This window comes from Solea senegalensis, linkage group LG16 (genome assembly GCF_019176455.1).
Source record: "Solea senegalensis isolate Sse05_10M linkage group LG16, IFAPA_SoseM_1, whole genome shotgun sequence".
In the NCBI taxonomy this organism is placed as follows: domain Eukaryota; kingdom Metazoa; phylum Chordata; class Actinopteri; order Pleuronectiformes; family Soleidae; genus Solea; species Solea senegalensis.
The window spans coordinates 12,601,655-12,615,748 of record NC_058036.1 but is presented as its reverse complement, the minus strand read 5'-3'; the positions used below and the strand labels follow the sequence as shown (position 1 = coordinate 12,615,748).

The following is a 14,094-nucleotide window of genomic DNA, read 5'->3' as shown; positions in this document are numbered from 1 at the left end:
ATGTTGTCGTGGTTCTACTCTGTCTCCCTGAAATTCAGCCTCTTTATTAAAATGGAACTAGACGTTTTGTTGGGAAATGATGTTAGTTTCAAGGACTTTTGGCATAGCTCAGGTTTTTTTGAATGGATGTGTCTGCCTCGTGTGAGCAATCATGCTGAACCGCCTAGAGCAAGTCGTGCTCAGAGAGCAAAGGGCACAAGTTTGCTCCCATAACTCTGTCTGAACCTCGCACAGACACATGTGCACAGTCGCTCGTCACTCCCTCCGCTCCCTCGTCTGTCTGAACCCAAAATATGAGGAACTGGAAGGGGACGGAACTTTAGTGACTGTGATTGACGGCTAGAGGAGGTAAAAGACAGTGCATGCAATTGTTAAGGGAGAGTCTTCCTCGCTCTCTCTGCCTCTGTCTGTTCTGTCATAGACGCTTCTCATTTTAAAGTTTGAGTTTGTGAGGGAGACAGAGAACGACAGACGGTGTGTGTGTGTGAGTGTGAATGTGCGCACACACAAATATTATTTGTCCAAACAGGCAGGGTATCATTTCCCTGACCAGAAGGAATGTTAGCAATGAGAAATCTCGGCCCTAAAACACAATTCACTTTCAGAGCTAGCCTTTGGAGAGAGAGAGCTGCTGCCTGTCGCTGTCAGAACTGTGGGGAAATAAGAGGAACCTAAACAACTTCAGTCTTATTTCAAATCAGCCCTGTTCCCCTATGTTTTACTGAGCACTTTAAAACACACTGTGTTAAAAATCTAATGACTAGACGACAGCGGCAAGGACCCCTGCTTGCACGGCTTCACATTCTGCCTATTGAACAAAAGGCAACAACAAAAGCAGAAGGCACTTGTGTTGCCCATCTTGCTATAAGATGTCTGCTACTCTATAAATGCATGCCTCACAGATCAAGTCTATTTCAAATGGAAAAAATAATCACACATAGCTCCATAAGTCACCATGAGCATTAACTATAAAATCATTATTTTATCATATTCACCTTCCATCTTCCTGCAACTGTTCTTTGTCTTCAGCTTTTTCTGAAGCACATTAAAGACATGTGCACTAAATGTGTTGCACTGTTAACACTTTACAATAAGGGTAGATTATTATACTGGTATGAGCATTTCTTCACTGTTCAGTTATGTTTTAACTGAACATAACTTGGCCACGGGGCAGCCCGTGGCCAGGTGGAAAGGGAACTTGACTTGTAACCAGAGGGTCGCCGGTTCAAATCCCCACCCGGCCAAAAAAGGGCTGGGGTACCCCTGAGCAACCCCTGAGTACCCAACCCCCAATGCTCCCCGGGCGCCACTCAGTGTGGCAGCCCACTGCTCCTAATTCTAGGATGGGTCAAAATGCAGAGGAATACTTTCCCTAAGGGGATTAATAAAAACTAACTTTAACTTTATTAATGTTATTCAGGTTAAGTAAGGTATTAATTCATACAGTATTTAAAGGTTTATAAAGCTATTGCAAACGGTAGTTAAAGTAATAACTGTTTATGGGGATACTGGAAAAGCATTACTTTAGTTACTTTTAGTTAATTGATTAATTGCTAGGTGTTAACCTTTATTAATGCTCCTTGTGACCCTTATTTTAAAGTGCGTCATGACTTAATGACATGTAAGCACTTAATGATTCACCTTGTTACCCTCAAACAACCGCGTAGATATTAAACATTAGTAAAACAGGGTCACAAAGAACATTAATAAAGAGTAATAATGGTTATGGTTAATAAACACTTTTTAAGTTAATGTGTTTTACACTTTACATAAAGGGTCACAAGGAACATTATTAAGGGTAATGTATGCTTATGTAATGTTTAACAGACACAGAAAACTTTGATGAATATCAACTAAAGAAAGACATTTACAGTTACTTAAGCTTTTAATGCAATTTTTAACTGTCAGTTAGGAGGTTACTACTACACCTTTATTATACCTTTGGTAACCTCAATAACATTAATACACGATCAGTTTAAGCATTAATTGTTGAAGCTTAGTAAATGCTTAGAACAGCATAGAGTAATGTTAATTAATGTAGCCTTATTGTAAAGAGTAACCATAAAACTGACAGAGGATCCTGCAGTGTCGATATTATTGTTGCTTGTATGTCTTCTTCTTTCAGCTTCTCCCTTCAGGGGTCGCCACAGTGAATCATCTGCCTCCATCGAACCCTATCTCTCGTGTCCTCCTCTGTTACACCACGCTGTGTGTATGTACAGTATATATGTATATGTATGTATGCTATGCTATTGATATGGAAATGTTGGGCTACTAGACACAAACCCACAAACCAACAACATGCAAACTTTAAATACATACTTGTGATTGTTACGCAAGCATTTCAGATTCTGCAACTAAATGTATTAAATGACAGGCCTAATTGTTTGGGATGTCTAAATGGATGTTTAAAAGCCAGTTGATGAATGGCTGCAAAGATGATGAGAGTGGGTTTTGAGGGTTTTAGTCTCAGTTTTTAATTGTGACATGAGGCAACTTTTTACAGCATAATAAATGACAGCCACTTCTGACTAAAGAACACAATTTGTCTGAAAAAAAATATAGCCCTGAGGCAATATTCAACTTTTTGTCTTCTACTCTACTCTCCTCTACTTGAACCCCGGAGAGTTTAACCACAGTCCGAGAGCTCAGGTGCGAACCTAGCAACCAGAGTCTGATCTGCTTGAAAAAGGTGACATCAGACCGTTTGCAAGTGAACTCTGGAATGGTTCATTACTAGTGTGAGCTCTATCCACATCTTTCCCTAGAAGTGGAGCATTTACAGCAACAGCCTCATTGTTCTTATTCGGTGAAGAGAAGGGAGAACTGGGAGGAGAAATGCTGATAGACAGAACTGGCACATTTAGCCAAGCATCGTCACCCTGGAGTAAAATGAAGGCTTTGACTTCCCGCTGTTTAATTGAAAGGGATTTCTGTGCACATGACTTTAGTTTACAATTATGGTGAGTTTGAGATTTGCCTTTGTGAACATGAACTGAACCAGGTGAAACATCAGGTGCAAACAACAAAGCAGACTCTTAGGTGTGAACGCACCTTCATTTTCCAACTTACCTAATTGTGCCTGCATTTACAGCATCAACAGTGATTTTACAGCAGATTTATTGAAGCTGTACTTGATTATTATTTTAAGATGATCTTACTACTGCATATTTGTGTTATTACAAGATGCACAGTGCTGGTGTATGTTTCCATCATACATAATAGTCAAATTCAGTTAACTGAAGTGAATTAGAAAACACTCACATTGGGACATGCGTCTTCCCCTTGTTGTCCCACCAGGATGTAAATCAGTTCGTCTCTCTTCAGCAGGAAGTCTCCAGTGATGTAGACACCATGTGACCTGCTCATAGCCATTACACTACGACCACCAGCTGCACCGTAGGCAGTAATCCTGGCAAAGAAGCAATTACAAATAATTCAGCTATTTTTAAAACACACATTAATCAAAAAAAATAATAATTATGACGCATGTATTGTATATTTTACGGTTACACTTATAAATACCAAAATCATTGGTTTGGTATGGCACAATATTCTAAAGCAACAATAACAATAAATCAATGCCACACAAACAGGACTTCAAACACACACCTTTGAAGCAAAAGACACAAATGCTCCAGTTTTCTTGCCAGGAAAAATACAACGGCTTGATTGGTTTGAGGGAGAGCTTCAATATTTCTCTTCCCTCGTGGTTGGACTTGGTGGGGCGAGAGAGAGAGAACGTTGCCCGGTGCCCAGTAGCAACCTCAGCTGTTTGCCTAATGACTTTTGGGAGATGCAGAGCACATATTCATCTCTATGGCCGTCTGTCAGCTTCATCTACCCACTCTGCCTGCTAACCCAGGCTACATCAGGATGTGGTGGCAGTTTTTTTGAAGAGACAGAAGTTTTGTTTGTTTTTTTTCAAATTCTGGGATATGTGTCAAAACAGTGATGTTCCTGATGTCGTGAGCAAGGCGCTATAAGAGTCACATGTGTGTACGTCAGTGTTTGTTTCTGTATTAAGGAGGGAGACTAACAGCTTTCAAGTCAAAGCCAAGTTAAACACCTCAGGTTGTCATGAATGCCCACAGGGGGAAAATTGATCCTGCACACAGAAGTGGATATTACAGCATTAAACCGGCAGCAGCACAGCTAGAGTGAATGGCGTTCAGGCTGATTGTTGAGGTATTTTTAAAGTCTTTATGGCCACCAACACAGACATGTTAGTAGGTGTTTTTTGGATTTCAGAGTCAGGTGTTGAGTGAATCACGCTATGGAGCTGCCATCACTGCAGCTTCTGCTGCCTCCTGCAAGAATCTGATAGTGATATTTCTCTGTTTGCCTGTGAAAGATTGATGCACAGTGGAGTGAAAGTGGGCCTCAGGGAGAGTCTGAATCATGCACAGTGTGCACTGATGCCTAAAAATGAGAGGTGCACACCCACCATTTACTGTTAAATGCCCATGAGCTTGGGTGCATGCATTTTAAAATTGACCGGGTATTGGGATTTTGTGAGGATGCCTGTGTACACACAACCCTTGCATTCGATTAAGACCTGGTGTTAACATCCGTCCTGAGTGATGTGATCATCTGCAGATCAAGCTAAATTCGGGTCTACATGTCCTGATGCGTCCTCATATCTGACCACAAACATACAGAGGTGGTCTGAGGACACATGTGGCCACATTCCCGAGCATGAAAACACAATCTGTCAGTCAACCAGTTATTCAGTGTTTTGGTGTACAAATCATGATGCATTTTATTTTCGATGTTATCAGATCAGTGATGACAGATGTTAAAACCAGGTTTGACTGGGGATACAGTATATACTAATAATATCAGTCCTACCTGTAAGTGCCAGTTTCTGGAACCCGCCACTTTTGAATGCCTTTGAAGGGCCCCCGGGTGCCCACTGTCACATTGACAATGCTGTTCCTGTAGGAGTTGAGGCACTGAGTGGGTGTCGGGCCTTCAGGACCCACTGCCCCACAGGTATGAAAAATCCAGGTTTTAGCTGCAAGTGAAGACAAAAAAAAACAATTTAGCTCTTCACAGAGGACAGGCAGCTGCCGAGGCGCACCCTCACATGCACTGATGCAAGTGTGAAGATGATAGAGAGGATGTGCACCACAGACTCATCATAGTTCTGTTTGTCTCACATTCATTCCACTTCACATTCCCCACTGCTCAACATTCATGTCAATAAAGCCTTAATGCAATATACATGAAAAAGATTACTACATGCTGGAGAGGCAAACTGTTAAGTGGAAGTCACTCATATGAAATGCTACATTTTATAGAGATTCACTTGAGCAGGTGACAGAGAGGCATGATCACAGGTGATTTTCTGTGTAATCCCATGTGTAAACTAATTGGAGTTCTTTTCTCTGTAATTAGCACAAGATTAGTCTTGTCAGATGGACGTGGAAGGACTTAACACTGCAGCAGCAAATCCTGATTTAAGGCTTGTGAACACAGCGGTGAGGAAGGCATCAGGGACTGAAGCACCTCTTAGTCTGTTCTTTCTCCCTGACTACTTATCATTCATTTCAGAGCCAGGCCATTTATTGCAAATAAGATGAGTAGCTAAGGACATTGTCAAATCCTGCAGCAGAGCAACACTGAGAGGTTACAACCGTTTGGGTATTGTCACTTTTAAAATGGGAGGTTGTTACCAGGATCTCTTTCCAAAATGTCAAAAAAAAAACAGGATACTGGCACTTTTTGTTTACCTGGTGGCAACAAAATAATAATGCACACCATTTTCTTATCAATTTAATCCATTCAAGTAATGGGAATCAATTGTGATATCACAGGAAAAGAAGCAATATGCTTTTGGGGTGATACATTTTCAGAGCCAAGAAGAAACGAAAACAAATCAATCCTGTTGAGTGCCTGTTTCTGTTGCTGCTTTTTATGGCTAGTATCACTGGAGACACCTGGACGGAATGCATGTTATCATATTTGTCAGGCTGATCCTCCTGATTGGTTTGGTCCAAGGGCATCGACGAAGAGATCCAACATTCATATTTCATACTGACCTCCACTTTGTCTTCCTGCAAACATCTCTTCTGAGTGCAGTTACAGTAGGTGTGGCCAGCAAAGACATTCAAGCAAGCTGGTACTTAAAACACTGCTCTGGTAACAAGACAATTTGGAGTTAAGACAGTTCTTCTACTGTAAAAACACTGTTGTGGGGGATACTTGAGCTCTGTCTGGCTCCCATTCAACAGCAGTAGTCTGAGCCCTGCAGTCAGTATTTTCAACACCAAACAAAGTTAAAACAGTTTAGACTGCTGCAAATAAATCCATCATTGGAACAGAAAAGAATCCACAGCCAAACAGTGTTCTAGTTTTAAATCTTACCACACTTAATGGGTTTGCCTGGGATGGCAATCAGTTTAGGTGGGAAATGTGAAAAAGAAAGAAGTAGAGGCAAGACATATAGTCTAAACTTTCTATTTCAATTTATTTTCCACTGATTTGGAGAAGTGATTTCCTGGCTATTGACTGTGAATGAGGTCCTTGTCATGTTGAGTGAGTCTGACTTTTTGACATTAGCAATGCTGGTGTTTAAAGTAACTGAGTCTTCTGTCTCCTCTGGGTTTGGTTGCCTTCCCACTTCAACCCAGCTGACTGATCTTGTGGGGCATCGATATGAGCGATAAGTTCTCGTACACACAAACACACACGTACACGTACACGTACACACGCACACACACCTAATGTAATAAGCCATTCTATGAAAAGGCACTCGGCAGAACAAACAAAAACAAGATGTGCTGCTCTCACTGATGACAGTCTTCTATATTAGCCTCTCTCATAAGCCTCTTTGACCTGCAAAACACACAGACACACACGCACACACACATCACTGGGGATACGCTGATTCTACCTGACTATTATATGAATCTGCTTTCGGTGAACTTTGCCACTGGTGGCACGCCGTCATCATAACAAACACTGGCCTTCATCAAAGAAAGGGGCAAAGCCGTACACTGTCATCAGTGAGGAATTGTAAGACATGAGCCGAATAAGAAGGAGAAAGACACAAAGAGTCACAGGGAGATACTCACAGTTCAGAGCATGTCTTTGATTGTGTTGCATTATAATAATGTTCAAAGAGTCCTTATCTTCCCTGAACACTGCTAAGACAAGACAAATGTAAACACCTCATTCTCTGTGAATAACAAATATGCTCTTAAAGCAAATCTGTAACAAGTAAACAAACCCACCGTTAGACAATAGTTAACTACCAGAATGAAGCAATGGACAATGCTTTATTTAAAATAATGAATAGTGAGCAAAATATGATGTGCCGCGAGAGACAGATAAGTAAGTAAGTAAACGGACACAGACAGCTAGAGGACACTTTCATAACTATACACTAACTCTTTTTTTTTAACTTGAAAAATGTATTGTGAGAATTTAGCCTGTGAACATCCTTTAACTTAAAACTGAAGTGTGTAACTTTTACACATTAACAAAAGTCCAGTAGATTCAATCCATTGTCAGATAAATGGTAAAGAGTCAGTATTTATGTATTGATAACCACTCAAAGCTGTTTTACGCTACAGTTTTGCCATTGACCCATTCACTCACACAGGCATAATTAAAAGCATTCCAAATCATTCAGACCTCATTTGGGTCAAACTGCTTCCATATCAGTTTTTCCCCAGCCTGAAAAAGTTAACAAATTGTGAAAGAAATGACAGATAAACAATAATAATAAATAAATAATTCACAAACAACTGCAATCTCTCTGAAAAGCTGCAGATCAATTGGATGTTATTTACTCAATATTCTTAATATTAAAAAACACTTTGGCTGAACACCTTAAGCTGGTTGTTTTAAATATGAGCACTGTGAGTAAACAATCCAAATGACTATAATTAAAGAACAATAAAATCATTTGAAAATATCTCTTGCATGTTATTACAATACTTCTGAGTCTTATTAAACCTCTATCAAATTCCACGTTTTAAGGACAATGGCATGTACCACACATACTCAAAATTAACCATCCAACCAAACAAATAAAAGAGTATGTAGGTTTATCATTCTACACAGCTTGTCTCTGTTAGCATGTATTCTCCATAACCAATGGCAGTTGTCCTCCCTGGACCAGCCATTAGAAAGAAGGATCAAGTCTGGCACATCGCAAATGGATTTGAATACTAAATACAAAGCTTATGGAGCAGCCCAGTCCAATTAATTACGATAGACTCTTTTCGAGTGTCTCATATCTGTCTTTGTGACAAATGTTATCTCTTCAAAACCCAGAGTACCAACAACTAGCTAACTGTCTGCCACAGGCCAGTATTTATATCCAAGTAAACAATGACGCTCAGACTAACATCTTCTCTGTGTGGCTAATTAGCGAGCACGTAATGGCCAAAAATCCTTCCTGTGTGCAGCGCTCAGGGACCAACATCTGCTGTCATTTACTTACAGAGCCAATCGGAAAGCTTCAGTCACCGTACCTTCTGTCTTTCATTTAAAGCCAGTTTACTCCATAAAACATTTGCAGGTGGAACATGTTGATCAGGAAAAGTGTTGTGTTTGTTAACAAGCAAATGCTTCAAATACTATTATGGAGAAGGTGTATAGTATAACGACATTTGACATTGTGCCCCTGGAATACCACTCACACAAACACAGACAGTCATACAGCAAGTGGCCAGAGAAAAATAAGCCCACAGCTGATTGTGAGGTTAGTGACGCATCCCTTTACCATCAGGAGAAGTAAACACAGAAAGAAAAAGAAGCAAGCTCATCTAGCTTCACTTTTTACCCCCCAAAGCAACTGATGAGTCAGCAGTGGGATGCCGGTGCCACACAGTGAGGCAGTGGTGAGAAATGAAAGCTTCTGTTGTCAGAATAGTGGGCAATTCAATGAAGGTGAGGGCAAAGGACTAAAGGAAACAAAAGAGTAAAGGTAAAGTTACCGGGAAAGAGCTGGAGCATAAATTGTGACAACATTTTGAAATTCTAGACCAGAAATGAAAATCCCGAGAGGTCCAGAGAGAGAAAATTTCCTCCAGCAAAGTTCTGGAAGTGTGTAATGTCTATCAAGTCTACAAGTCTGTCTGTCTTTCTATCTATGTACTGTGTGTATATATGTATATATATAAAATCCTCTTCTTAGATCACACCATGTGAAGTTACGTCTCTCTGATAATAAGTACATACATGAAGCAGGAACAGGATTTGTTTGTAGGACACACAACATTGATATTGAAACTGTGGTAAAAGGTCATTTTCTTGCCATTTTTGCTGTGAAACAAGTGTGGCTCATAGTAAAAATAGACAAGGGCACTATTATTTTTGCTCACTTGGTCACTCAACTGACCCACACCTGAAGAGCATGTCTGTTGGGGGCAGTATAGCTGTTCTGAATTGAAAAGCAAGCTCACGCATCCAGTGTGGCCACCAAGTCACTGATTCGACTGGGTTAGTGTTTTTATATTTAGTCTGCTTTTCCTGAACCTCTAGAACGATAAAGGCTGGAAAAGGTGCGTCCACCTGGTAGAGACCTGGGTTCTAGGTGAATGCTGAGTGAAAGTCAGTGGAATGCGAGAGCAGTGATGGAAACTCACACAAAGTCAACAGCAACAGCTTCAACTAATGAAGATTGTCAACAATTACAGAATAGTGCCAGATGTGCTGGCAGAGAGAATGAAAGGATGAAGGGGAGCGACGGGGGGGAGACAGGAGATGTTGACGTCTGGTTGGGTTAATCATTGAGCGTGTCAGGGGAAAAAGACGGCCTTGCTGGAGTGACAGGTCCGCTGAGGTAAAACTCTCATCAGACCTGCCGTCCTGTCCTACACATGTCAGAGCATCAGCTGAAGAAGGAGAAAAGGGAGGGATGAATGGTGAATTTTAACCACTCAAGGCAGTCTTTGAAATGGGTGACGTGTAACTATAGGTTCAACTTTTTCCCTAAAAGTTCATATCGACAATAACTGCAAAGGTCTCATGTGCCTCTGCCTGTATAAGCACATTAAAACAGCATTTTTGTTGCCGCTGTTGCAGCAAAATCAAGGTACAACAGCCTCCAACTTGAAATACATTCTATATAATAATGTATTTAAAATGGTCCCTCGAGCACCATGTGTCCTGCTCATTAAAGAAGATGTTCTTGATAGTCTTTATTTGCTGACTGACTCCTGTATATGCATATCCTGTAACATGATCAGATTGTGTTAGCTGGCCAAAGATTGGTCTGATAGTTTATTATTGTTGTTTAACAGGAATAGTAAAATGGTTACGTAAAAAAATAAATAGACAAAGCCCCTGTGTTGAGAACTAAAGAAAAATGAAATCAGACAAGTTGCTTAACAAAATGGGCCACAAATCAGCCTTATATTCTGATGACACAGTCAGCATTTTCTCACTCTGGGCTGCTGTTGTGTTCGATCACCAACTTACTGTTTGTGGTTTGTTAAGCACCGTTTGTTCTTGTGCATTAGTCGGCACTTTTCAGCGGCTGTTGAGCAGATTGAATGTTGAACGTTAAATTTGCAGTGCAGGCAGACAGTGAGAACACTCACTGACCAATTGTTTAGTCTATATTTCAGACAGATTAAAAACTGAAAAAAGTGATAGATAAGGTTTTGTGAAGTGTGGCTGGATGAGGTTTTGACACATAATCATCCAGGACTTTGCCGAGAGCTCAGCCATTTCTATGAACCTGCCTTGGACCCCTGACGCTTTCTCTGATAACATAGCTGCCAGCCACGATAACATAAAACTGCCAGCAGAGACAGAATGAAAAACAGATTTAAGCCACTTAACAAAAGGCTCACTGAATAAAATCACTACTTGCTTAAGTGTATGATATCTTGAGAATATGTTTGCCACTTAATGTTACACAGCCTTTTTTTTTTTGAGCTAGAAAGTGAAATCACCAAATTCCACAGAAACCTTGCAGGTTCCCAAGGGTTGGGAACCTGATAATGCTTTTTAAAGACTGTGCAAATGAATGGAAGAAAGAGGAGTGCCTTTAGAAGAATAGCTGCGCAAACATGTGCTAATTGAAAGGTGTTGTATTGATTTACTTTTTCTTTCTGTGCACTTAATGTTTGATACATGTCTGTACATTATGTGTTATTATTTGTATGCATCTCTGTGTCTTTTGTTGTAAAGCACAGTGAATTAAATTGCCATTGCATGCTTATTTTGCAATAAGCTTATTTTGAGATACAGAAAATGTACTGACTTGTAATTTAGACTCAAAATGAAAGAAGAAATTGAACCTCTTCACATCTTCACCCTTTTAAAGAAGGGAAGTGAAACGTGTACAAGGTTGAAAATGTCAAGTCTATGCAACCGGTTTCACTGAAGTTATCAGGAGGGAAAAAGTGGATTGAACACTTCAAAAACTGCCTGTCCGGCTCCATTTAATGCCAAAGAAGATCTCTCCAGCACATACGTGGATATGTGGTGGCGCAGACCAGCAGGGGGCACACTTACTTTGTTGCAACCGATGCATTACACCATGTGCAAGTGTACAGTAATTGTGAGTCATAAAGCATGCTAGTGCACATGTATGAGTTTCATGTGTGAGCAAAGATAGCAGGAAAGACAAAAAGACAGAGGAGAAACAGACGTTCAGAACGGCGGAGTGGAGAATATACTTCTTTAAGGTGGAGGGCATCCACATCTTAGCATCACTCACATTTCCAGTTTCACTGGGGCAGTCAAGCTCTCACTTACAGTAATTAGGGGTGGGTGGGTTTTCAGTGGACCTGGACGTGGTGTTGATAGTTGGTCTCAATTGCAGCCGGGTTGTGCTGATGACCACTGGTGGAAATTCGCCATTGGCTGAAATGAAATATCATGTATTTATTAACAAAAATGCTGCTCTCTGTCCTTTGAAAGCAATGAAATCATGTTGACTGACAGACAGACAGAGCAGAGACATGCAGAGCCACCAGCAGGGGTCATTCTTTCATTTGTAACGCCAATGGCTCTACAGAAAGAACAGGACGCATAATATCTAGCTCCTTCATGCCTCTCCCTCTCTATCTGTTCCTACAGCAGATGTGTAAGCCCATGCAGTAAGAGTATTTGAGTATTTTGGAGCAATCCATCAAAAGTCAGCCTCATTGCCTTCCCAGGACTGAGATCATAAGCCGGCCATAACCTCGATCCCTTCCCCTTCAAGTTCTCACTCAGAATTAAGTCCAGGCAAAAGGATGACTGACTTACTGTTATGGCTCAAGCTAGAGAAACCATTTTCCCCAAAGATGTGAAAATTCATTTTATCTACTCCAGTGGGTGAACGCTGAACTGGAACAAACTGATTTAATTGTCTATTTTCTTTTTTTTTTTCAAACAAAAATGAAGAAACAGGGTTTCCCATGGCTGCTATGCGGATCACTAAGCAGATGAATGTCTTTCTTTGATAATGTTTTTGCACTGCAATCACTGCTACAGTAATCTGCTGCCACATGTGAACAGGGAATGTCGAAGCCAAGAACAGTGCAACGCTGTATAGTATTCCATTGTTAACTTCGCGCTCACATTTTCAAATGAGATGAAAGACATTTCAGAGCATGTATCACTTCCATCCTCTGTGTGATGTGTACAAATGTGCTCTTTATTTTCTCCATTTTTACTAGAATCTAGAAACCCAGAATTATTCAGTTTTGCTCATAAAAGTATGTTTGTGACTTTAACTTGGTTTCCAAACAAAGGCCATATGTCTTAGAGAAGCTTTGTCTGGCCTCTTGTGGCTTTGATGCAGAGTTCTGTAGAAAAAGCCCCCAGTGGCTCTGCTGCTACAGAAAAAGAGAGGACAAAGAGAGACAAAGATATACAACTGATAGAATTTCAGAGATTTGAGCTATGGTTTGCAGATCTAATGCTGCCATCAATCCCTAGCGTGCCACGAAAAGAGGGCATAGTTTCAGATCTCAGTGATCTCTTTTATACAGGAGTAACACAGGTTGATACCGTGCATGGCACACAAATGTGCAGGATTGCCTACAGCTTTGGCACATTAAAAATGACTATTACTGTCTTGGACAAACTCCTTCAGTCTATTAACACTCACAAGATTGTTATATTTATTCACTTAAAACCTCAGATGTGTTCAGTGTGGATACTGGAGGAAAGATAACATGTAAAAGATTCAAGGCGTTTTTGTCCTATATGTAAGATATAGTCTCTTAAGAAAATAACATGGTCTATTATATGATTTCAGGACCTTGTGTTTCATAGAAAAAAAGAGCATGAGAGAGAAGTTATAGAATGGCTTGTTGGAGTTTGTTTAAACTGTAGCTCACTGGTATTCCTCCAAGGAAGCCCAAGGTGGCAAACAGCATTAAGTATGACTCAAAGGTTTAACTAGAGTATATCTCTTCACTCGCTTTGCCCTTCGAAACCACACTCTTAGAGATAAAAGTAGGAGATCCATATATCGCTAGCAACTCTTTGATGAGCAAGTGTCCTTGAGCTTGGTCAAAGAGTTGCCTGAGTTGAATTCCAAATACAAACTCACCTATAAGTTTCCTAATTGTTAATACATGTTCCACATTGGGTTACTCTCCTGCTGTCTTTCCAGTAATGACATTATTTTGGCAGGATCAGGGGACAAAGCCTTTCATCTTTATCTCTATAATCATTTTACAGCAGAAAAGATACTTCTTCATTTCCATCCAGGCTCCTCCATCACCACAGGCTGAAAGCTCGCCATTTCTGACAGGACAGCAGCTCAGACTGTGTGGTTTTATTTTGTGTTTGAGCAGAAACGTTTATCACAGGCCACTGTGTATATACTCAAAAGTTGCTTGATCGTATTTCTTTATTTTGTCTTAAATGGTGCAACAAAGCCTTAAAGCTTAAAAAAGTTAAAAGCACTTACAATTTGACAGACAAAAAAAAATCAATAGCTCATTCCCCAGCTGTATAATTCTCACATACATATGATCATCTGAGTCACCACTGCTTAGGAACTTTGATATAATGGGATTTGCTTGTGAATGCAGTATGTTGGACTGTTTGGGCCTGTAGAAAATAGAGGCCAATATATCGGGCTGACATTTAGCATTTTTTAATCTATCTATCATCGACCCATAGATT

The 14,094-nt window shown here is 40.4% G+C and overlaps 1 protein-coding gene across 3 annotated transcripts in view; it reads right to left on the bottom strand.

The window, feature by feature from the left end:
* alk (ALK receptor tyrosine kinase) overlaps window positions 1-14,094 on the bottom strand; it is a 344,081-nt gene that overhangs the window by 25,894 nt on the left and 304,093 nt on the right. For all 3 annotated transcript variants that reach the window (XM_044047761.1, XM_044047762.1, XM_044047763.1), the window contains exons 11-13: window positions 11,725-11,832; window positions 4,852-5,017; window positions 3,265-3,412 (exon numbers count right to left, since the gene is read on the bottom strand). In XM_044047761.1, coding sequence (XP_043903696.1) covers window positions 3,265-3,412; window positions 4,852-5,017; window positions 11,725-11,832 — 422 coding nt within the window. The remainder of the gene's footprint in view (window positions 1-3,264; window positions 3,413-4,851; window positions 5,018-11,724; window positions 11,833-14,094) is intronic.